Source organism: Pectinophora gossypiella, chromosome 15 (genome assembly GCF_024362695.1).
Source record: "Pectinophora gossypiella chromosome 15, ilPecGoss1.1, whole genome shotgun sequence".
NCBI lineage: Eukaryota > Metazoa > Arthropoda > Insecta > Lepidoptera > Gelechiidae > Pectinophora > Pectinophora gossypiella.
In genome coordinates, this window is record NC_065418.1 from 2,614,337 (window position 1) to 2,637,442 (window position 23,106).

General features: G+C 39.4%; 5 protein-coding genes across 5 annotated transcripts; all 5 read left to right on the top strand.

Moving 5' to 3' along the window:
• Window positions 1-1,908, top strand: LOC126373247 (protein LTO1 homolog). Its single transcript, XM_050019310.1, has 3 exons — window positions 1-296; window positions 883-1,135; window positions 1,770-1,908. Exons 1-2 carry the CDS (start codon window positions 131-133, stop codon window positions 1,125-1,127), a joined length of 411 nt encoding a protein of 136 aa, XP_049875267.1. The 5' UTR covers window positions 1-130; the 3' UTR covers window positions 1,128-1,135; window positions 1,770-1,908.
• LOC126373143 (probable methyltransferase-like protein 25) lies at window positions 1,785-9,050 on the top strand. Its single transcript, XM_050019167.1, has 7 exons — window positions 1,785-1,998; window positions 2,543-2,715; window positions 4,041-4,229; window positions 5,392-5,572; window positions 6,539-6,739; window positions 7,758-7,867; window positions 8,489-9,050. The coding sequence occupies exons 1-7, from the start codon at window positions 1,785-1,787 to the stop codon at window positions 8,846-8,848; spliced, it is 1,428 nt and encodes a 475-aa protein (XP_049875124.1). The 3' UTR covers window positions 8,849-9,050.
• Window positions 9,051-13,982: 4,932 nt separating this feature from the next.
• On the top strand, window positions 13,983-17,023 carry LOC126373433 (alpha-(1,3)-fucosyltransferase 10-like). Its single transcript, XM_050019591.1, has 5 exons — window positions 13,983-14,329; window positions 15,096-15,100; window positions 15,551-15,670; window positions 16,064-16,434; window positions 17,018-17,023. The coding sequence occupies exons 1-5, from the start codon at window positions 13,983-13,985 to the stop codon at window positions 17,021-17,023; spliced, it is 849 nt and encodes a 282-aa protein (XP_049875548.1).
• A 29-nt stretch (window positions 17,024-17,052) lies between these two features.
• Window positions 17,053-22,829, top strand: LOC126373216 (uncharacterized). Its single transcript, XM_050019271.1, has 4 exons — window positions 17,053-17,278; window positions 19,145-19,360; window positions 22,241-22,370; window positions 22,496-22,829. The coding sequence occupies exons 1-4, from the start codon at window positions 17,189-17,191 to the stop codon at window positions 22,618-22,620; spliced, it is 561 nt and encodes a 186-aa protein (XP_049875228.1). The 5' UTR covers window positions 17,053-17,188; the 3' UTR covers window positions 22,621-22,829.
• On the top strand, window positions 20,223-22,201 carry LOC126373167 (sialic acid synthase-like). Its single transcript, XM_050019201.1, has one exon. It carries the CDS (start codon window positions 20,549-20,551, stop codon window positions 21,596-21,598), a length of 1,050 nt encoding a protein of 349 aa, XP_049875158.1. The 5' UTR covers window positions 20,223-20,548; the 3' UTR covers window positions 21,599-22,201.
• Window positions 22,830-23,106: the final 277 nt, after the last annotated feature.

A 23,106-nucleotide genomic window follows, 5' to 3' on the forward strand; every position in this document is an offset into this window, starting at 1 on the left:
AAAAAAGTTCACATAACCTTAAAACGTAAACAAAAATATAACCTAAAAATACGTGAATTGGAAAATTTGGAAATTAGAATCTGAAGATTTTCTTGTAAATCTATTAAGAAAATAATGCCAATAAGCGTAAATGGCTGACGCAGATTTTAATGACGTCTTAGACAATATTTTCCTGCGAGAGGAAACGCAGCATAAGGAAAGTTACGAGGAAGGGTTCAAGTCTGGTAGCTCTGCAGGAAATCCTGAAGGTTATCACTTGGGATATCATAGAGGAGCTGAACTTGGACGGGAACTGGGTTAGTAAATAGTTATCGTCAGCATTATGGTTATAAGGCTTAAATGTAATTTTATTGGGCCGGACATGTTTGTCGCATGCACCCTCAATGTATAGCGCTGGTTGCCATGCATTGGGTGCTTTAGTGCGAGTAAATGCAGACCCGTAAGAGATGACTAATACTGATACTTACTGGAGGGACTAATCCCGTGAACATACATGTACGCGTAAATTGGAAAGGAATATTGCCAGCAGTGGGATCTTGATTTTGACTAGATTAAGATTAGATTATTTAAGCCACATCCAGTTAGGTAGGATCTAAAAACTGAAGAGAAGATGGATCTAGCACATCATATCGCAAATAAGTTTGAATTGATTTTAAAAAAAGATGTACCTAGTGCAGTTTGAAAAAGGAATTCTAGGTATTATCTTTTGAGAAATGATCCCTGTCTGATCCCTAGTCACCATAAAGTTCATCATATTTAACTTAGGACTTAGTATTAACAGTGACTGCAAATTGTTTTTGATTACTTGTGCTCTGCTCACCCCATTAGGGATTACGGGCGTAAGAAGTGAACATGAACGTAGATTACTTCTGTCATTTTCAGGTTACTACTACGGTATAGTCACACACAACATTGAAGCTAACAAGAAGTCAGAAGCAAAACTTTCAGAAAAAATAATCAGTCAGCTGTCCAAAGTCAAAGAGCTCATTGATTCTTACCCTCGGGAAAACTCTGAGGATCAGGATATACTGGGCATGGCAGAGACTATAAGAGCTCAGTATAAAAAAGCTTGTGCTATGTTGAAAATATCTTCTGCAAATCCTTACGACGCTGGAGTGTCATTTTGAAGGTTCTGGTAAATACATTTTTATTTCTCATTATTAATATTCTGGTAATCTTAAGATTATTATAAAATGAAAGATACTTTTTAACCTACTTCAAAAAAGGAGTATTTATGTACGTTCCACAATTACTCAAACACACCTACACCACTTTGGAAAATTCTTTTTTTAAACCTTTATCTTCGAAATTCATTACTATTGCTATAGGTACTAAGGTATTAAAAAACAGTATCTGCTAACTAGCAAAAACATGAAAGAGTAAAGTCCATTCTGTTTTACCAGTTTTTCTACTATTATTGCTTGATCATTGGCCTTAGTAGATAAATCATTATTAGGTAGTTGTATATCTTTATATTAACATATATGTATGTGGCAGACCCAACTAGTCGACCAGCTAGTTCCGCCCACATGTAACAGATGGCGCCACATTCAATAATTCAGTCCTGAATCGCGATATCAAAGTTTACACATCAAGACGCATATTAAACTACTTCCAACATGACTCAAGTGCACACCCTCGCCGCCAAATGTACATATTTTTATCATATAATTTTCACTAAATGTCAAATTTGTTAATGCAATAGGGTTCTAATCTGGGTACATGATATTGCTACTTGTAACTAACTTAAGTAAAAACACAATTTTCAGATGAGGCTTTTCAAAATGGATTCCAAAGTCACGAAAATCCGTCACAATCTTGATTCCATCATCAAATACCTAACTCCATTGCTGCCACTAGCTAACTGCCATATGGTGGAGTTTCTAACACACAATCACTGGGAGAAGCTTCTACCAAGACCACTGACGGAAAGTTTGGATTCTATGGAGCTGAATGATGCCGTTGAGAACTTCTGGATGAGTCTGGATGTGAAGAATTGTAAGTATTCATGGTTCAAAGGTCTCCACGGTCCAGTGGCTGAGTGTTGGGCTCACGATCTGGAGGTACCAGGTTCAAATCCCAGTCAGGACATATAAAAAAAAAATCACAGATTGGTCAGGATTTAAAAGGCTGATCACCTGATTCTCTTAATGTACGGTGATCGGTGCTTCGGAAAGCACGTTAAGCCGTTGGTCCTGTCTCTCATCATATGTCCCGACAAGATAATGTTAAAACTATAAATTGTGTCTAAAAAACACCTTCCGCCAGCAAATTCTGAAAGACATCATGGAAGTTTTTTGGAAGCTACTGATAAACAAAATATTAATGAAATTGCTGCTTATCAATAAGGTCGCCAGATTGTACTGTATCTATCATCCATTTGTGTAAATTTGTTTTGTGTGTTGTGTGCAATAAAGTATATTTGATTTGATTAATGTTGAGGTACTTAGATCATCCAATGAATGTACCTCTGACTACTCCAATTGGGATATAGTCGTTAGCTTATGTTATGCTATGAAATGTTAATTTTTACTTTTTACAGGTACCTCAGAGCTAGACAAATGGATTGTCAACGCCCGGTCACATTGTATATTAGCTAACAATGATTACTGCCTGACTAGAGAACAACTGAGTGATCGTATCAAAGCTTGGGGAGGAGAGATCAAGCCTGAGATTAAAGTCTCAGAGTTTATGAACAGCAAGAAAAGTTATGAGGTAAGTCTGAGAACTTTTATATGGAGAACTATGACAATGCTTCTGCATGCGGGTGGAGCTTCGAACACCGGAGGTCAATATCATTAACGCTAACCTGACTGAGGGCAGCAGTAACTGTCAGTACTGTTCAGAGGCGGAGGACAGGAGTCCTAGTACGGCTTTGAAATATACTACTCTGGGCGCCATCCCACTCGCGTCAGACTAGAGTACTGCCGAGCGAAAGGCAAGAGGGAAACCAGTGCCCTATTTTTCCCTAAAAAAGTAGCATGGAGAATGCTACACCGACAAGAGCGTGGCTCTTAAATTATTGATGATGAACATAATTAGGAGATACACATAAGTTCTAGATAACTGGGTATTAGCAAAAAGACAAAAGATTCTAAGATATATTTTACGTTTGCGTTTAAAATAGGCGTGAAGACTCTTGTAGAGGTACAATGCTATAGGTTTGAGCAAAACTCGGGGGTTAAAATTTAAAATGGCCACATCGAAGCAATTCATTCAAGAAAGCAATATTGCAATTTGACATTTGTTTGCATTGCGCACTTACTTTTATATGCCCCCTGTGTAGAAAACTAGGCTAAATATGACAGAACAGATTTAAACAGCGATTTCGCTTAGCCAAGATGCCTATAAACTAAGATGTAATATAGAAACCTTTCTGGAGACATAGCCAAGGTAGCCGGACGAATATGTAACGTAATATTATTCCTTATTCTATTGTGTTAGTAGTGTAACCTGTCCGAATTAAATGAAACGGCAAGTAGTCAAGTACAAAGACGTCATTATAGTTTTGGACGCTAAAACAAAAAGTTAGGCAACTTGAAACTGCTTTACAACTATCCATAACTCTCCTCTTCGAAAGCGCAGGAGAAGCGTGGTTGCTCAATTCATCTTGCGAAGGATGTACCTTCGACTATTCCAGTAGGGTAGTTTCCAACTAGTCAAATCAGTTACTTTGTAGTAAACGTCGAAACACGAAATTACTATGGAATTTGTGTGAAAAAGCAACCTGTGACGTCATAGAAAAACGTGACAAAATGACGCACTTATGATTACATTTTTCTTTCTATAACAAATAGGTTAAATAGAAAAAAGAAAACGTTTCTTGTCACCTTTAGATCTGTCTTTCATAAGAGTTCGTTTTCCCGCCTTTTTAAAAGGCGGTGACGTGGAATTTTGTTCGGTTGCGGTAATCTGTTGTGAAGAGTTGGAGAGTTAACATTGTTTATGAAAATATAACATTATTCAAGAGAATTGCTGAATTGTTTGATTACGCCTAAGAAACTACCCAATTGGGAATATTAATAGACTCTACTCTTCAGGTGCAAACAATGAGTGGTCTAGTGGCGTCTCTCCACGAAGTATGCGGCAGTTCGTGTTGTGTGGAGGTGGGCGGCGGGCGTGGTCACCTCCTGACGTCACTGAGTCTCTCGCACGGAGCGCCCAGTCTCACGGTAGACTGCGATGAGACCTATGTGCGCGCGGCCGCTGACCGGGCTAGAAAGATTAGTGTAAGTAGATATACTTTTTTCATATTATTTTCGATAGGTAAGTTAACGGCCTCCATGGTTGAGTGTTGGGCTCAAGATCCGGGTAAGAATCCCGGTGAGCACATTTTTTTTTTAAATATAATAGCCTCGCGTTTGAATTCTATCTCGCCTGATGGTAAGTTACGATGTGGTCTAGGATGGATCACGCTTATCTGGCAAATGTCTATTCACTGTATCCTTGAAGACTCCCAGATTATAACTACATAGTTGGAAATACAAACGACGGCAAACAGGTCCAGTTCTTTGCTGTTCGCATCAAAAAGGAATCCCTACAAATCACAAAAATCCCTTTGCGAGCCTTGGTTTGGATTGGAAGGCGCGTTAAGCCGTAGGTCCCGGTTCCTTCTTATTTATGTACATACGTAGTCTTTACATGCCTTGTCAAGGGCATTTGGCAGTCGGTAATCCACCTCACCAACCCAAACTATAGAAAAACATTGTAGAGTTTCCTCGGAACTATTTAACCGAACAAATGGGGAGCGCTGAGGTATCTTACCTGGCAGAAATTTAAGACAACTGCCTGTCTGACCTTCCAACCCGCGAAGGGAAAACCAGCCCAATAGGTACAGCTTAGGTTAAATACCTCCGAAACGCATTTCTCGGGTATGTGGGTTATACAGGATGTTAGTGACTGTAATGAATACTAAGGGGTAATTCAAACCATGATTCTGAGTTGATATCAAGTGGAATTTTCCGTCGCAAAATTCATGTTTTTTTTAGTTTCATTATTTTCAATTCTATACTTTTGCGTTCGAAAATTCCATTTGATATTAACTGAGAATAGAGCTGAATCATCCACCTCAGTATTCGTTACGATGTCACTTACACCCCGTACCAGTACATACAGGTAGCCATACAATTAGATATGGTTGTTAGGGACACCGTAACGAATACTGAGGGGGATGATTCAGACCATGATTCTGAGTTGACATTAAATGGAATTTCATGTCGGAAAATTTATGTTTTTTTTTGTGATTTTTTAAATTATTTTCTGTTCCTTACTTTTGCGACGGAAAATTCCACTTGATATCAACTCAGAATCATGGTCTGAATCATCCCTCAAAGTTTTCGTTACGATGTCACTAACACCCTGTACATGTATTATTGTTAATTGCTTTTACAGAAACAATGGCACGCGATAGCGAAGAAGATTCACAACGGCACTGAAGAGCGGGTGGCTCGTCACACGGGCGACTTGCATCGCTTCGCGGCAGCGTTCGTGACCAGCGAGACCGACCTCGCCGGCGTGGTGCGCCAGAGCTTCCCGGAATATAAAGATGATGGCGTCACTGTGTTGCTTACTGGTAAGTAAAAGCTACGAAGTTTATAATATACACACAAAAGATCACGCCAATTGCCCATTGGGGTTGGTAGACAACATGGAATGGCTCTTATCACGATCCTAACACATCACTTTCCTTTCTCATACATTCCTTCTTCCATTCTCATCAAAGTCTCTCGCTCACCGGTTTATAACACTGTGGTCTGGCCTATTGTTGAAATGTTCTGAATTCGAACGGTTACGGAATGGTGGTCAAGAGTGTTGTAAAAACTCTTTATTAATAAGGACACTGGCTGTTTATCTAATAGTCTTTTTTTTTTAATTGTTCCATTTTCATTTTTTCAATTTCCATATATTTTTTAATTTTTCACTCTAATACTATCTGCCTAAAGGCTAGGCCTATTCATATGCATTAATTGCATGTCACAAACATAAATTAAAGTGGAACATAGTAAAAAGTTACATGTGACGCCCTGCAAGGGCACGGCAATATAAAAGAAAATATTACTGTTAAGTAATTAGATACAAAATTATCTTATCTTATTTAGCCTATACGATCCCAATGCTGGGCAAAGGCCTCCCCTTGATATAGTTACAAAATTATATAATACAGCTGTTTAGAAAACCACTCGTGTAAAACTTAAGAAAAACTTCCAACTCTGTCATTCCTTCTATCGTGTGGTGATTACGAACTTCATCAACTCTGGTGTCAGGGTTATAATTAGTCGCCATAGGCCCCTGACATGACTCATGTAGCGACTACGTACTTACATCAGTAAGTAGTAACCGGGACCAACGGCTTCATCATTCAGTCCATTTTCAATCGTGAAATATAATCTAATAAAATCCACCAACCCGCAGTGGAGCAGCGTGGTGGAGTATGCTCCATACCCTCTCCGGTTGATTGAGAGGAGGCCTGTGCCCAGCAGTGGGACGTATACATATAGGCTATTTATGTAATCTAATAAAGCATACGAGTATTTTCCAGGTCTCCACACTTGCGGTAACCTAGGTCCGGATTCTCTGCGTATCTTTACCCACCAGCCGACAACAGCAGCTGTTTTCAACGTGCCATGTTGCTATCATCTGCTAACTGAACAAATAGATGAAGGGTTGTTCGACGTCTTCCAAAGGAATTACGGAGGTCAAAATGGAATGACTGGGTTCCCCATGTCAGAGCATTTAAAAGGTAAATATTTAGCTTTTGCCGGTGTAATACGCTAACTTTGCCATTCGTGCTAACTTTGCCGGAAGAAAGAAAGATCACAAAGAAAGTGAAAATTATTAAAATTGCCGTTGTTCTAGAATACCTTATTTAATGGATTTGCTATGATTTGCTTTGTGGTGTACACATGCCCGCTATTTGGGTCCACATAATATCAGCGTCGTGGTTCACGCCGCGACTTGTGCTGAGTGAGGCCCTTTTATCTCAGGACGTCCACCACCACCTTATAATCATTTCGACAAACATCCGTCTTGCTTTTTTGTAATTGTTTTAGTGGTAATTTGATATGATGTTGTTGTCTTTTTTTGTGCGTGGCGCCCTTTTATAATAAACTATTTCTATTCTATTCTATGTGCGAGGATCTTTTCCAATAAAATTAGCTATATAAGCCACATGCGAGCACATGAACGTCGGAGTTGAAGCAGTCGCCGTAGCCGAAATCGGCTGGATGACGTCATCATCATGATTTGCTTAAAAAAATACGCTTCCGGGCAAGTTACAACGGGTGGCAAAGTTGTATTTTACACACTTACCATAATTGGCTATCTGACAGTTATAACAATAACTTTTTTAATTTAACGATTATCATCCAATAGTTTTATTTTTTTTATTTTTCAAAATAAAAATGCGATTTTTGGTTCTGTGTATTACAAAACCCGAAACACGAGCGGCCATGATTGAGTTCATGTGACGTCACATTTCAAATAAACAAAAATAACTGTCAGGTTTGTTGAAATGTGACGTCACTGGGTTAAATGTCACGTGACCAACCGTTTTCGCGCTAAAATTTAAATTAATTGAAGAAATGTGTTTTTTCTATTGTATTATTATAAATCTTTTTCGAGAAAATAAAATATTTTAAGAGGTATAAAATAAGGAATTGTTATTTTTAGAATACTTATCCGAAAGTGTCATGTAGCCAATTGGTGCGCTTCGTTTTTCACAAGTTCATAGCAGTGTTTGTATTGTATTGTCTGTGCAGGTTTGAACCTCGGTAGGAATGCCCGGATGCTTGCTGCTCAGTCCATAGACCGCGTGTTACATCATCGTCAGCTACCTAACAAGAGTTTAATTTACAGAGCTTTGCTTCAGGTGCGTATATAAACATACATACACAAACTCACCCCTGGAACCTAATGGGGAGCGCAGAGCCACAAGTAATCTTAATACTATCTGCAGCCACTTTTGATAGGAAATTCAAAATTAATTAACACAGAAAATTTCTTATATCGTGTAGGTTGTGAGGTGAATTACCAACCTCATCAACCCTGGTGTCAGGATTTTTATTACGCCGCCAAAGGCCCATGACATGGCTGTGACATGGCTCATGTAACATGTAACGACTACTTACTTACATCAGTAAGTAGTAACCGGGACCAACGGTTTAACGTGCCTTCCGAAGCACGGATCATCTTACTTTTTTGGAAAATCAGGTAATCAGCCTGTAATGTTCTAAGGAAACTATCATTCTATTGACCGACCTTTGCGAAAGTTGCTTAACTTCAACAATCGCAGACCGAGCGCGTTTACCGCTGCGCCACCGAGCTCCTCAGCTTGAGTATAATTATGAGGGTCATCATTTATACACAAAAACAAAGATAAAACATAATATATGTATGTAAAATTACAAAATTATACGAACTTCCAGCGCATCTATATTTTTTTGAGGAAAGTACCCTGGAAAGTATCTCATTGTTTTTCATTTTTTTACAGGTAATAATTAAACAACATTTACCAGACGCTGTTCTCTCTGAAGGAAAGCTCAAACGCATCGCGAAATGCGAGACTTTCCAACAGTATTTCAAAATGGCCGACTCGATATTGAAACTAAACATAATGGATAACTTGCCCGAAAAATATTTACAAGAATTACACAAAGAAATGGATGGACAATGGAAAAAACTAGTGCTATTTTATTTATTAAGGTTATGTCTAGCTCAAGTTATTGAAAGTGTAATATTATTAGATAGGTTGTTGTATTTATGTGAAAATGGGTTCGATAAGGTGTTTTTAGTTAAATTATTTGATCCTGTTTTATCGCCGCGATGTCACAGCTTAGTCGCTGTTAGATAGGCAACATCGCAGATTTTGTTTGCATTGCGCACTTACTTTTATATGCGCAAATGTCAAATTGCAATATTGCTTTCTTAGATGAACTGCTTCGATGTGGCCATTTTAACCCCCCTGATCAACACACATTTCTTCTTTATTTAATTTATGGACATAATTGTAATGATTTTTTTTTTGATCATGAAATAAAGTGATTATAAAAGTATATACTCGATATGTTATTCATTGTTGTAGGCTTCGGTTCGGGCCTTATTTGCAGTTCGTCCAAATAAGGCCCGTAAATGTTAAATGTGTATATTTATTATTATAAATGAAGGTAGGTAACAAATAATAAAGCCATGTGCGAGAGGAATGCGCTCACCAAAAATTCCGAACTGGAACTCGTATGCCGGAGGCCATATTTCTTATGCTTCAAGGAGGTCCGTGTTGCTCTATGCTATGCATTGATCCGTTCCTATGATCGGATTCTGCACTATTGCATTATATTTTTTTTTGACGTGACTTATTGTAGATTTGCCGCAGATGGCATTAACTACTTGGCCGGACAAATGAGGACCGCTGAAGGCTCTCACCCGGTACAACGTTTAATACAACAGGCCTGAGGGTGCCCAGTTGGGCGCGAACCTCGGCTCAGGGCGTCGTCTGAGAGGAAAAATATTTGAAAGAATTAATCGACCCTAGTGGGTCGATAGCGATAAGCGCTAAATGAGGGAAATCGTCGACCACGCGGGCAGGGTCGGTATCGGGGTCCTGAAGTGTTTGGTGTCGCGAGCTGATTGGCTGCCTCTATGGCTAGAGTAATCGGGTGGTCGGGATCGTATATTACGTCCTTTGGACGCCGATACTTTTCAGTAACGTCCCTAAGCGGAATGTATTCGGAAGCCGCAACTACCAGGGGATTTGGGTGATGCGGAGCAGAATCGAATCTGCACTATTGCAGAAAATCTCCTTTATTAAAGAAGTATTACAATCTTTGGTAGCAATCAATTTGACTCAAAAAAAACCATATTGACATTGTCCTTGTTATAATAACGCTGTGTTACAATTATTTTTATCAAAGAGAATATAATCGCTACGTTACGGATTTTGTTTGTATTGTGGACTAATTCAAGTACCTATGTCAAAGGTGCTGGAGCGTGAATTGTCACGCTCTGCTGCGCAATCTAGGGAGTGCTTCCAGACTGTACGTAAACTATGCACGATTACACAAGAGGAACCAAAAAATCCTAAAACGGTACAACATATCGTAGCAACTTGCGTTACAGCCACGACACTTTTCACTATACTCATTTGGCTCTTGCATATAGGATCCTGTATAGACTTCGATATTGCGTATTCAGCTACGAACACCATAATGAAGAAGAAATACCCAAAAACTCCCGTCATAGCCTGGTTTAATACTTCAGTCAATACAACTATTCGTCATCGCAAAATCAGCTGTTTCAATGGTTCGCGCTTTTTCGGATGTGATGTGTTTCGTCCAGGATTAATAGCTGATAACCCAGATGCTTACATATCATACGGGGCTACGTTGGACAGAGTCCCTTTACCACGAGATCCGGAGACTATTTGGGGGTTGTTCCACGATGAAACGCCTTCCACTAGACCGGTATTTCTGTATGAAGATACATTGAATTTGTTCAATTTCTCAGCAACTTATAGCAGATACAGTGATGTTCCTTTTCCCGTGCGTTGGATGAGAAACCTAGATATCGTAACGGATACATCGTATTTCTTGCAAACTTCTGTGAAAAATGCATTATTGCAACATTTCGCACCGGTTATGTACTTGCAATCAGATTGCCATACGTTCACAGAAAGAGACGCGTATGTTCAAAAATTGATGAAGTATATCCCCGTAGACTCTTACGGGAGTTGTGTTCAAAATAAAGTGCTACCTTTAAGTTCAAAGTTTAAGAATATTGATAAGAAGGCTGCATACATTTCTTGTTTATTTGACGAAGAACTGATGAATTTTTTGGCTCAGTATAAGCTTATTATAGTCATAGAGAACGCTGTTTGCAATGACTACATAACTGAAAAATTCTGGCGCGCGATAGAAGTTGGCACAGTACCGATCTACTTCGGCTCGCCACTTATCAGGGACTGGCTGCCGAACAACAAGTCAGCCATACTGCTGGAGGACTTTCCTACGCCGGAGCTGCTCAGCCAACACTTGCACTACCTCCTACAGAACGACACGGCCTACGAAGAATACCTTGAGCATAAGACTTTAGGACTTATTTCAAATCAGAATTTAATCGATGAAGTAGCAGCTAGACCTTACCAAGTCAACATTGACGATGTTATCAATAAGTTTGAATGTTTCATTTGCGAAAAACTGCACAATAGGGACAGTAGAACAGTCAGTATGGTAACAAAGAAGCATTTTGACTGTCCCCTACCAATTACAGCTCTAACTCTTGAATTGAATCCGAACAGCTGTTGGCTAGAGAATATTAAAGAAGCTAGATTAATAATAGATCAACTGCTTGAAGAGATGAATAGTTCAGATAGACAGCCGCGGCAGTCCGAGACGAGCTGTATTGGTCAAGAGAATGTGATGAAAATGCTCGGTTTAATACCGTTTTAAGTTACGTAAAACGTACTTTAAAATTAGGTACCTACTTTGATATTATATATCGGCGACCACGTGGCGGACGACGCTCAGTGGGTAGGCCCGCTACAAGGTGGACAATCTGGTGAAGGTCGCGGGAAGCCGCTGGATACGGGCAGCGTAGGACCGATCGTCGTGGAGATCCTTCGGGGAGGCCTATGCCCAGCAGTGGGCCCTTCCTGATCCGTAGTACACCTAGCAAGTTCACCTGGGTAGACTACGGGCACTTGTACTGACCCATGGGCGTCGTACGACTACTACTACTACTATCGTGTGGGTTGTGAGGTGAATTACCAACCTCATCTACCCTGGTGTCAGGGTTACTATTGAGGGTCGTACGACTGATGATGATGATATTCATATATATACGTGGCTATTTACTTTATATTACAATTAAGCCAGAGCCGTTCGTCCAAATAAGGCCCGAACAATGTATTTTTGCTATAAATTATTTAGAATATAAATGAAGATAGCGTAGACAATAAAAAAGCTAAGTGCTACCCGGACTTACGCAAAAATAACATACAAAAATCTTTAACGAGAGCCCGGTTCATCATGCTTAGTTAGTTTTTATGACATATTTTGTTGTTTTACTTTACTTTTAGGATGTAGCTACTACTTAAACGACCTTGTATGACCATTAAACATAAGTCTTCGCTCGTAATTCCTAATGTGGTGGGCAGAGCCAAAACTAAACATAAAACACCTTAGTCTTTTTTTAATATGAAATCTTAGGATGGATCATTATGATGAACCGTATAAAAAAAGTTATCAGAACATTGGTTGTATTATTACAAAACCTACAAAAAGGTATGATTTTTTAAGTTCATTACCAGAGCGCAACACAGGCCACCGACGGACCGGGTTATTACACAAAATCTCATTGAAAAGGAATATAATCCCTAACCAACTTACAAATAAAAAATAAACCAGGGATGAACGTGGGTTTAAGCATGTGATAGCCAAGCAAAGTTCATAAGGGCGTCGTACGGCTGATGATAATGAAAGGTTCTATTACAGTTTTAGAGCAACACAGATTTTTCGGGCCTGATGCATGCAGTAGGTGTATTTACGCTGTTTGCAATGACTACATAACTGAAAAATTCTGGCGCGCGATAGAAGTTGGCACAGTACCGATCTACTTCGGCTCGCCACTTATCAGGGACTGGCTGCCGAACAACAAGTCAGCCATACTGCTGGAGGACTTTCCTTGCCTCCCTCCCCCTTAATACAACGCCTTGTGCCGAGAAGTCTTGTAATGTAAACGAGCCATGAATGCATTTTAGTCTTTGGTAGCTGTCAATGTATCATTGTCATATTAAGAGTATGTACAGCCAATAACAATATCATATAAAGAACATTTTAAAACCCTGTCGCACTGTCATATTTGACATTTAATGTGACTTGCGGTTTAATTTGTCAAAAAAGTTAATGTGACATGGTTTCAAAGTATACATATTGGTACTCGTGACCGTACATGTTTTTATTAACGCGGCTGCTGTCAAAGAGAATATAATTCACTATTAATTACGTTTTTTGCAGATTATTATGCTCAGTGCGCCGCGAGGTCCGTTACGCCGTGTGAATTATCTGCGCTTTATGTCCTTATTAGTGAATTTGGACACTGTGGACGCTCTCAACAATTTATATTTGCAGACGAAATATAGAATGGCAAAAATGACGAATTATGACCCACAATCAACTGCGCAACCTCGCGAGTGGCTCCAGATATTTTATAAAATAAGCAGGGTTTTTACACAAGAGAAGCCAGGAAAAGAGCATCCTAAAATAGCACAAATTATTATAGCAATTGGCGTCGCAGCGGCCACACTTTTCGCCGTTCTAATTTGGCTCAATCATGTTGGATCCGGTATACACTTCGATGTTACCTACTTAACTATGAATACTTTAGTAAAGAAATCTCCGAAAAGTCCGGTAATAGCCTGGTTTAATAATCCAGTCATTTACAAAACTGCTCGTCATAGTAAGATCAGCTGTTTTAATGGTTCACGCTTTTTTGGATGTGATGTGTTTCACCCAGGCTCCATAATTGATAATCCAGACGCTTATTTGTTTAACGGGGCTACGTTTGATAGAGTCCCTTTACCAAGAGACCCTGGCTCTATTTGGGGGTTATTCCACGACGAAACGCCTTCCACCAGACTAGTATTTCTGTACGAAGATGTCTTGAGTTTATTCAATTTTTCAGCAACTTTTAGCAGATACAGTGACGTTCCTTTACCCTTACGTTGGATGAGAAAACTAGACATCATAACGAATACATCGTATTTTTTAGAATCATCCTTGAAAAATTCATTGCTGCAAAATTTGGCTCCTGTTATGTACTTGCAGACAAATTGTCATACGTCCACAGAAAGAGACGCGTATGTTCGACAGTTGATGAAGTATATCCCCGTAGATTCTTACGGACTTTGCCTTCAAACTAAAGTTTTGCCTTTAAGTCCAAAGTTTAATTACATAAAGGGTTCATATGTCTCCTATATATTTGACCAAGAATTAATGAGATTTTTAGCTCAGTATAAGTTTATTATAGCGATAGAAAACGCTGTTTGCAATGATTATATAACTGAAAAATTCTGGCGCGCGATAGAAGCGGGTACAGTACCGATCTACTTCGGTTCGCCGCTGATCAGGGACTGGTTGCCGAACAACAAGTCAGCCATACTGCTGGAGGACTTTCCAACGCCGGAGCTGCTGAGCCAACACCTGCACTACCTCCTGCTGAATGACACGGCGTACGAAGAATACCTTGAACACAAAACTTCAGGGCTAATTACAAATCAGAATTTAATTAATGAAGTAGCAGCTAGGCCGTACCAATTTAACATAGAAGATGTTATTCATAGGTTTGAATGTTTCATTTGCGAAAAACTGCATGATAGGGACAGTAGAGCAGTCAATATTGTAACAAAGAAGCATTTTGACTGTCCCCTACCAATTACTGCTCTAACGCTGAGGGTGAACCCAGAGAGCTGTTGGCTAGAGAAATTAAAGGAAACGAGATTAATTATTGATAAATTATTAAAAGAAAATAATATTTCAAAATATAGAGAGCAGCGGCAATCCGAAACGAGCTGTTTAGTTCGAGAGAATGTGATGAAGTTGTTGGGTGCAATGCCATTTTCTTAGATTATTAAAAAAAGATCTTGTTTTATGTTATTTTAAATAAGCCCGACCAATCCAAAGCCATTCGTCCAAACAAGGCTCGAACGTATTTCAAACGTTATTAGTTTGGTGATGAGAATACAACTTGGGGCTACTTTTATATCAAATTCCATAGTGACTATGCATTGATTTGTATTTGTATCATGTAATCCTGTGATGTAATCAGCAATGCACTCGTGCGAAAGTATAATTATACGAAATCGTCTATAATAAGTATTTTAGTCTTTAGTTTTAGGATGGTCTTTGGTATCTATCAAATTGACATCGTTTGTTATAATTGTAATAACGCAGTGTGTAAGCTATATTCTATTTGATTTCAATAATTTCGCGCCACCGAGAAATTCCATCTAATTGATCACAGGCTTCTCTTTAGTATTTTCTTCAGAACCGTGACTTTAGTAAAACCATATAAGCTAAAGCATTGTAAGAAGTTGAGTATATTTTCAGTGTCCGTAACACCACCGTATAGGTTATGTCAGCTTTTAATAGCAAATATTAGTATGTGTGGATGTTGCAAATGAAAAACAGAATGTCAAAGGTGCAGAAACATGATCAACATTCAGCTGCGCAACCGCGCGAGTGGCACCAAATATTTTGCAAAGTGTGTAAGATTTTTACACAAAAGGAGCCAAGAAAAGAGTATCCTAAAATAGGACAAATTATTATAGCAATTTCCATCGCATCTCTCACACTTTTCGCAGTGCTAATTTGGCTGAACCATATAGGATCCTGCATAGACTTCAATATTGTCTATTTAACATTGAACTCTAAATTAAATAAATCTCCGAAACCTCCCATAATAGCCTGGCTAAATCATACTGTCATTTACAGAAATAATCGTCATAGCAAAATTAGTTGTTTTAATGGTTCTCGCTTTTTTGGATGTGATGTGTTTCACCCAGGATCAATAGCTGATAACCCAGATGCTTACATGTTTTACGGGGCTACGTTGGACAGAGTCCCTTTACCGAGAGACCCGGGGACTATTTGGGGGTTATTCCACGATGAAACTCCTTACACTAGTCCGATACTTCTATATGAAGACGCCTTGAATTTGTTTAATTTCTCAGCGACTTACAGCAGATATAGTGATGTCCCTTTCCCTGTACGTTCGATAAAAATACTAAGTGACATAACGAATACAAAGTATTTCTTGCAAACTTCTGTGAAAAATTCATTATTGCAAAGTTTTGCTCCAGTTGTGTACTTACAGTCAGATTGTCATTCAGCCACAGAAAGAGACGCGTATGTTCAAAAGTTGATGGAGTATATCCCTGTAGACTCTTACGGGCGTTGCCTTCAAAATAAAGTGTTGCCCTTAAGTCCAAAGTTTAATTACATAAAGGCTTCTTACACCTCTTATATGTTTGACCAAGAACTGATGAGTTTTTTAGCTCAGTATAAGTTTATTATAGCTATAGAAAACGCTGTTTGCAATGATTATGTAACTGAAAAATTCTGGCGCGCGATAGATGTTGGCACAGTACCGATCTACTTCGGCTCACCGCTGATCAGGGACTGGTTGCCGAACAACAAGTCAGCCATACTGCTGGAGGACTTCCCCACGCCGGAGCTGCTCAGCCAACACTTGCACTACCTTCTACAGAACGACACGGCCTACGAAGAACACCTTGAACACAAGACTTTAGGGCTTATTTCAAATCAGAATTTAATTAAGGAAGTAGCAGCTAGATCTTACCAATTTAACATAGAAGATGTTATCAATAGGTTTGAATGTTTCGTTTGCGAAAAACTGCACGATAGTGACAGTAAAACAGCTCATATGGTAACAAAGAAGCAATTTGACTGTCCTCCACCAATTTCTGCTCTAACGCTGAGTGTGAATCCGAATAACTGTTGGCTAGAGAATATTAAAGAAGCTAGAATAATATTGGATAAAATGTTTGAAGAGATGAATATTTCTAAGTATAGACAGCCGCGTCTGTCTGAGATTAGCTGTCTAGTTCAAGAAAATCTGATGAAAATATTGGGATTTATCCCATTTTTTTAAGATTTGAAGAAATAATTCATTTGTTTTTACAAAATAAGGCCCGCATGCTGGCATTTGCCCAAATAAGGCCTGATGTAAAATTCCCAAAGAGGAAAGAGGGTACTATTTGAAACGTGATTTTTTTTATTTTGGCTTCTTGGTCCATGAGCATAGAATCAGATATTTGCAAATTAAGTTTTACATTTTCCCTGAAACAGAAATTACTTATTCTTACAAGAATCATGGTTAGTTAGGTAAGTAGGTATACCTATTTTAAGCTCTACTATTGAGCATAAAAATCAATGACTAACCATTTGGTAAAAAAAAAATCGAAAATGACACTATTTAGACGCGTTATCAGACGCCCTCTTCTTATCAGATATGAAGATAAGCCAGTATTAGTGATTACTCAGAGTTCACAACATAATAAAGTAGCGGGTTTGTGGTTGAAATTTTTGTGACCAATACCTACTTATAATATATTTGGAATGCAAAACTTTGCAGATTTTAAGTAACTTGTGTTAAAAAAGTGTTGAGTTTTGGGAACAAAATGGATCTAGCATTTTGGCCAAGAATAAGCAAATGCTGTTGCTGTTTTAATTTAAGAACCGGATCATTGCTAATTGGATATGTTTCACTTGTAAGTATTACTTACCTTACATTCATAAACTCTCGGCTACCACTAGGGTCCTCGACCCACTAGGGTCAATTAATTCCTTCAAATATTCTTCCTCCCAGACGACGCCCTGAGCCGAGGTTCGCGCCCAACTGGGCACCCTCAGGCCTGTTGTCTTAAATTTTGTACCGGGTGAGAGCCCTCAGCGGTCCCCATTTGTCCGGCTAAGTAGTTAACGCCGTCTGCGTCACGTCAAAAAAACTCTGTTGGGTTGTAAGTTTGTAACTAATGGGATGGGCTCAGCCACAAGTAATCAGAAGACAACTTCCAGCCACTTTTGATACGAAGTCCTCATGACGGATAGGATATGAATTGTATAAACTATATTCTATGGTTTTATTTTAAGAACGTCCTGCAAGTACTGTGGATTTTCTTGCAGCTGCTTTTCCCTGGTTATACAGGTTGTGAGAATCTGCTAGTTTTAGGTCGATGAGACGTTCGTTGTGTTAAATTTGACGATTCAAAGTGTTACCTAAGTACCTACTCAAAAAATATATTTTTCAATTTGAATATGATGACAAGCGAACGATCAGCCATTATGTTAGAAAGGACACAAACCCATTGCTTTTTGCGACATGCACGGGAAGATAAGCAGGTGAATGCTTTTCTATCAATCAATCTATCAAAATTGCACAAAATATGGTATTTTAGGTGGTAACAATAAATAAATAAGCATATATTCAGACATAGCAAAGGCATGCAAATTTGGTAGTGTACGGTCACGAGCATTAATATGTATACACTTTGGTACCATGTCACATTAACTTTTTTGACAAATTGAACTGTAGGTCTCACTAAATGTAAAATATGTTAGTGCGACAGAGTCCTAAAGTAGGTAACATTATATTGCTCATGACTGTACTTACTAACAATTTAAAAGAAGAAATTGTAAAATGTAAATAGACAAAACACATCTATGTTTTTAAACTCCCAGTCAACCCAGAAGGCTTAGCCAAGGCTTAGCTTATTTCACACACTTGCACACATGTTTAAGTACCTATAATAATATACTTAAACATGTGTGTATTGGGCTAGTTTTCCCTTCGGGTTGGAAGGTAAAAAATCAGACCTTGGCGGAATCGGACGTTCTATAAAAATCGGACCTGTCAAATCTTCAGGGTAGGTAAGCGGACCCTCTGAGAAATGGAAAAACGCTAGGGATAATAATGACTTAAACATGTGTGAAGCATGGATCATCTTACTTTCGTACAATCGGATGATTAGTCTGTAATGTTGTTACGGAAATAGGCATCACAATGTGATTTTTGTGATGTACCTAACGGGATTCGACCGTCCTTGGGCCTAACTCCATTTGACCAATTTGGGCCATTAAACCACTATATTGTAATCAGCTAGTCTCAATTTCCCCGTTGCTCTTGTAAAAGCGTTTGCGTGCTGTGACTGTGGTTAAACCTTCAGACGAGAAGCAAACTATTTGTCTTACTCTTCATGTCTGACGCCCTCCGTGGTCAAGTCGTTGAGCGTTGGGCTCACGATCCGGAGGTCCCGGGTTCGAATCCGGGTGGGAACATGCCACAAAAAATCACTTTGCGATCCCTAGTTTGGTTAGGACATTATAGGCTGATCACCTGATTGTCCAAAAAGTAAGATGATCCGTGCTTCGGAAGGCACGTCAAGCCGTTGGTCCCGGTTACTACTTACTGATGTAAGTAAGTAGTCGTTACATGAGCCATGTCAGGGGCCTTTGGCGGCTTAATAATAACCCTGATAGTTGATGAAGTTGGTAATTCACCTCACAACCTAAACGATAGAAGAAGAAAACTCTTCATTTCTTCCAGTTTGTAACTATATTATGTTCATTTCTTTCAGTTTATATCAACATTATCTATGGCTGCGATATCCTGGTCGCTGTACGCCGTAGTAGCGTACATGAGGGCTCATAAACACGAGCCGGAGCTGAACGGCCATCCGCCTGAGGAAGTCGCGAGGGTCGCCCTCAGTCTGTACATCTCACACGCGTACTATCTATTAGTGCTGATGTACTATACTGTTATTAGCGTTCTGCTGATCGTTGGCGTGCATCGGGTAAGGATTTCTTTTTTGAAAGTGTAAGTACACAAAATAGCATGGGCCAGAGGCAAGAGGGAAACCACTGCCCTATTCTTCCCTAAAAAATAGCATGGAGAGGAATGCTACACCGACAAGAGCGTGGCTCTTAGTGATGATGACACAAAACAGCGTTCGGCTAGTAGGTATGATTTTCCGTTTTAAACCTTAAGTATATTCGAACAGTCGGTTCGAATCCAGTACAGGCCTAAACCAATGATTGTCAAATTTTCGAATTAAGTATTCGCGGTAAAGGAAAACATCGTGAGGAAACCCACATTCCCGAGAAATGCATTTTTGGAGGTATGTGACCTAACCTGTATTGGGCTGGTTTTCCCTTCGCGGGTTGGAATGTCAGACAGGCAGTCGCTTCTGTAAAAAACCGGACCTGTCAAATCTTCAAGTTAGGTAAGAGGACCCTGTGAGAAACGGGATCGTGCTGGGGAGATGAAACCTTATACATACATACATAAACTCACGCCTATTTCCCACCGGGGTAAGCAACCTTATATTTAAATAAAATACATAGGTACATAACATAAATAGTCTACACGCGTCCCAGTGCTTAAGCGGCAGTGAACATGGGATACCTAACGCTAATAGGGAGATGATGAAGCCGAGCCACTGCAGGACACAGGTCTATAAGGAGAATGGAACATACTCCACCATTTTACTCCAGTTCGGGTTGGTGAAGGTGTTTGGGCTAATAGCCCGGGACCAACAGCTTAACGTGCTTTCCGGATTCATCTTACTTTTTCGGACTGGTGATTCAACCTACATGTCTGTTTCATGAAGAAATACTTGTTAGAAGGAGTTATGTAAAGTCTTAAACCTAAATAAATATTTCATCTAGATAACTATCTATCTGGATGTCCAGGTTCTATTTCCAATGGGGACGAATCCGCTATGTGAGACTGTCCTGTGTTGGCTGAATCACAATATGCTGACAACATTCTGATGTTTTTATTCGATTCCGACAGGCGGGACGAGCCGCTCAGTTCACTACCGATACAGGCGTTGGCGGAACAAGTCGCTTTATATTCAATTGATTCAATTTAAGTACCCAATCTGATCTTGAATGAGGTCAATAAACCTTTAACTTCACAGTACTAGTGTATCCATTGCAAGGAAACAGCTTATTTTTTGTTTTGTGGAATATTCGAGAAAATGCCAGAAGTCACGATAACGAAGGAAATCCAAATAGGAGGCAACAACCCGTGTTTTATAATCGCTGAAGTCGGACAGAACCACCAAGGTGATATCGGATTAGCTAAAGAGTTAATTAAGGCAGCCAAAGAAGCTGGTGCCAATTGCGTGAAATTCCAAAAGACATGCCTCGAAGAAAAGTTTACGAAGAAATACTTGGAACGGCCTTATGATAACCGGAACTCCTGGGGCAAGACTTATGGAGACCACAAGAGACACCTAGAGTTCTCACACAGCCAGTACAAGGAACTGTTCAAGTATGCTCAAGAAGTGGGCATCCTCTTCACAGCATCTGCAATGGATATTGTATCATTTGACTTCCTCGTGAATCTTCAAGTGCCATTCATTAAAATTGGCTCAGGGGACTCAAATAACACGCTCCTGTTGAAGCATGCGGCGTCGAAGAAACTTCCCCTGATTATTTCAACGGGTATGGTGGACAAACGAGCCGTCAAATTGATCTACGATACAATATCGGCTCAACACAAGCAATTTTGCTTGCTACATTGCATATCAGCTTACCCCGTACCTTACGAAGACTGCAATCTCTCAGTACTCCAGGACTACAAAGATACCTTTGACATTCCGGTTGGATATTCAGGACACGAGTTAGGAATTGCAGTCGCTTTAGGCGCAGTAGCATTAGGAGCTAAAGTATTGGAGAAGCATATAACCTTGGACAAGTCGATGAAAGGAACTGACCATGTTTGTTCTCTGACACCGTCAGAACTCGCTCAGCTGGTGAAAGATGTGCGTAACTTTGAATCATCATTGGGAAGTCCGATCAAGAAAGTGGTCCCTTCGGAGATTGCATGCATAGACAAGTTGCAGAAGACCCTAGTGATGGGTAGTTTGAAGAGTAAAGGAGACTTATTGTACCCAGGAGATGTGAAAGTAAAGGTGGCTGAGCCTAAAGGATTGAATGCACTGCGCTTTGAAGACGTCATCCATAAAACTTTATTGTGTGATAAGAAGGAAGATGATCCGATCTACGAAGGAGACTTCTGCTAAGTGTTAATAAAACTAGTTGTAGGTCCCTTGTAAACATAGACTTAGAATGTAGTTTAGCTTTTGTTAAAAATGTGAATGAGTTGAATGACTCTTAAAATTGTCTTGTGGGAACTTCATTATACTGTTTATTGAAATTAAACCATTTAAATTACCCAATTCATTTATAAATCTTCATCAAATCCTTTCTAGCCGAATGATAAAAGACTAAGATACCTTTTTCACCTGCTTCACGCAGAACTGGGACATAACCTACCACCTTCTCATAGTACTACAAACCTTTCGGTCAAACGGACCTAAGGGCCGAATCAATTTCAATGTCCCGGTTCTGCCTACATATCTACTTACCTGCTTCCCACTTCCATTGTGAGATTTTTGTATAATAGCGGTTATTACATTACCGTAGGTATCCATCGGGATAGATGCGGCAAGGTCACAGTTACCATGGTTACTTGCCACCAAATCGCTCGAGATCGTGGTTACCATGGAACCTGTGACCTTGAAGCATCTAGCCTAGATTTAGCCCGACGGACAGAGCAAGGTAATAACCGCTTATGTGTGCCTGAGGTTTAGATACAAAGAATGTCTGAGGGACACCTTACTTATATGAAAGTTGTTTAAATTCTTATACCATATTTCTTACAGAACAGATCGCTATACCTCCGCTACTACTTCAACTCGGCGTTGGTGCTGCTGGTTCTGGCATCGGCTCTGGTCGTCGTCAGCCTTGTATTCTTCGGAGTGCTTGCCACCATACCGCTGCTCAAGTGGTGCAGTAAGTATTCCTCGTTCAATTTCCACTTTATCCAAAGCCTTTTTTGGATTGACCTTACATAGATGGTAAGGTAATCAAGCCATCTTTGCACATTTTTATATCTAAAACTAATCTTAATTTTTCAGTAATCCTGTTTTACTGCCTCGTAGTAGTACGAAGCGCATACCAAGAGATGGAAGAACAGAACAAACCTAGAGTGTACGAGATGCATAATATTTATAACCCTCAACATACCGTGCCTTTGATTTAGTTAAAATAATTTCGTAATAAAAGTTCGATATTGTAACTACATACATACATACATAAACACACGCCCGTAATCCCTAATGGGGTGGGCAGAGCCACAAGTAATCAAAGACAACTTGCAGCCACTGTTGATACGAAGTCCAAAGATGGATGGATGGATGGATGGATATTGTAACTATGCTTCTTAATTGTTTAATAAATGGTTATAATTATAAATAATGTCATTTTATTTATATTCTATCTACATACAGCGCGGCGGAATGCGGCATTTTGATTCCCAAGATACTGTGTTGCACTATGATGGTAAATAGATAATCATTAATCACGTAACTAAGAAATAAGTAATCCATTCACTTTGAATTCCTATCTGATTTTATTCTAAGTGGCTGTTTAAGTTAATGCCTCTTGCCTGAGCACAATGAAAAAACGCAGTTAACTGTCAAAGTATTAACCAACAAAATGCAGTAGTATTGACATGTGTACGGAATCA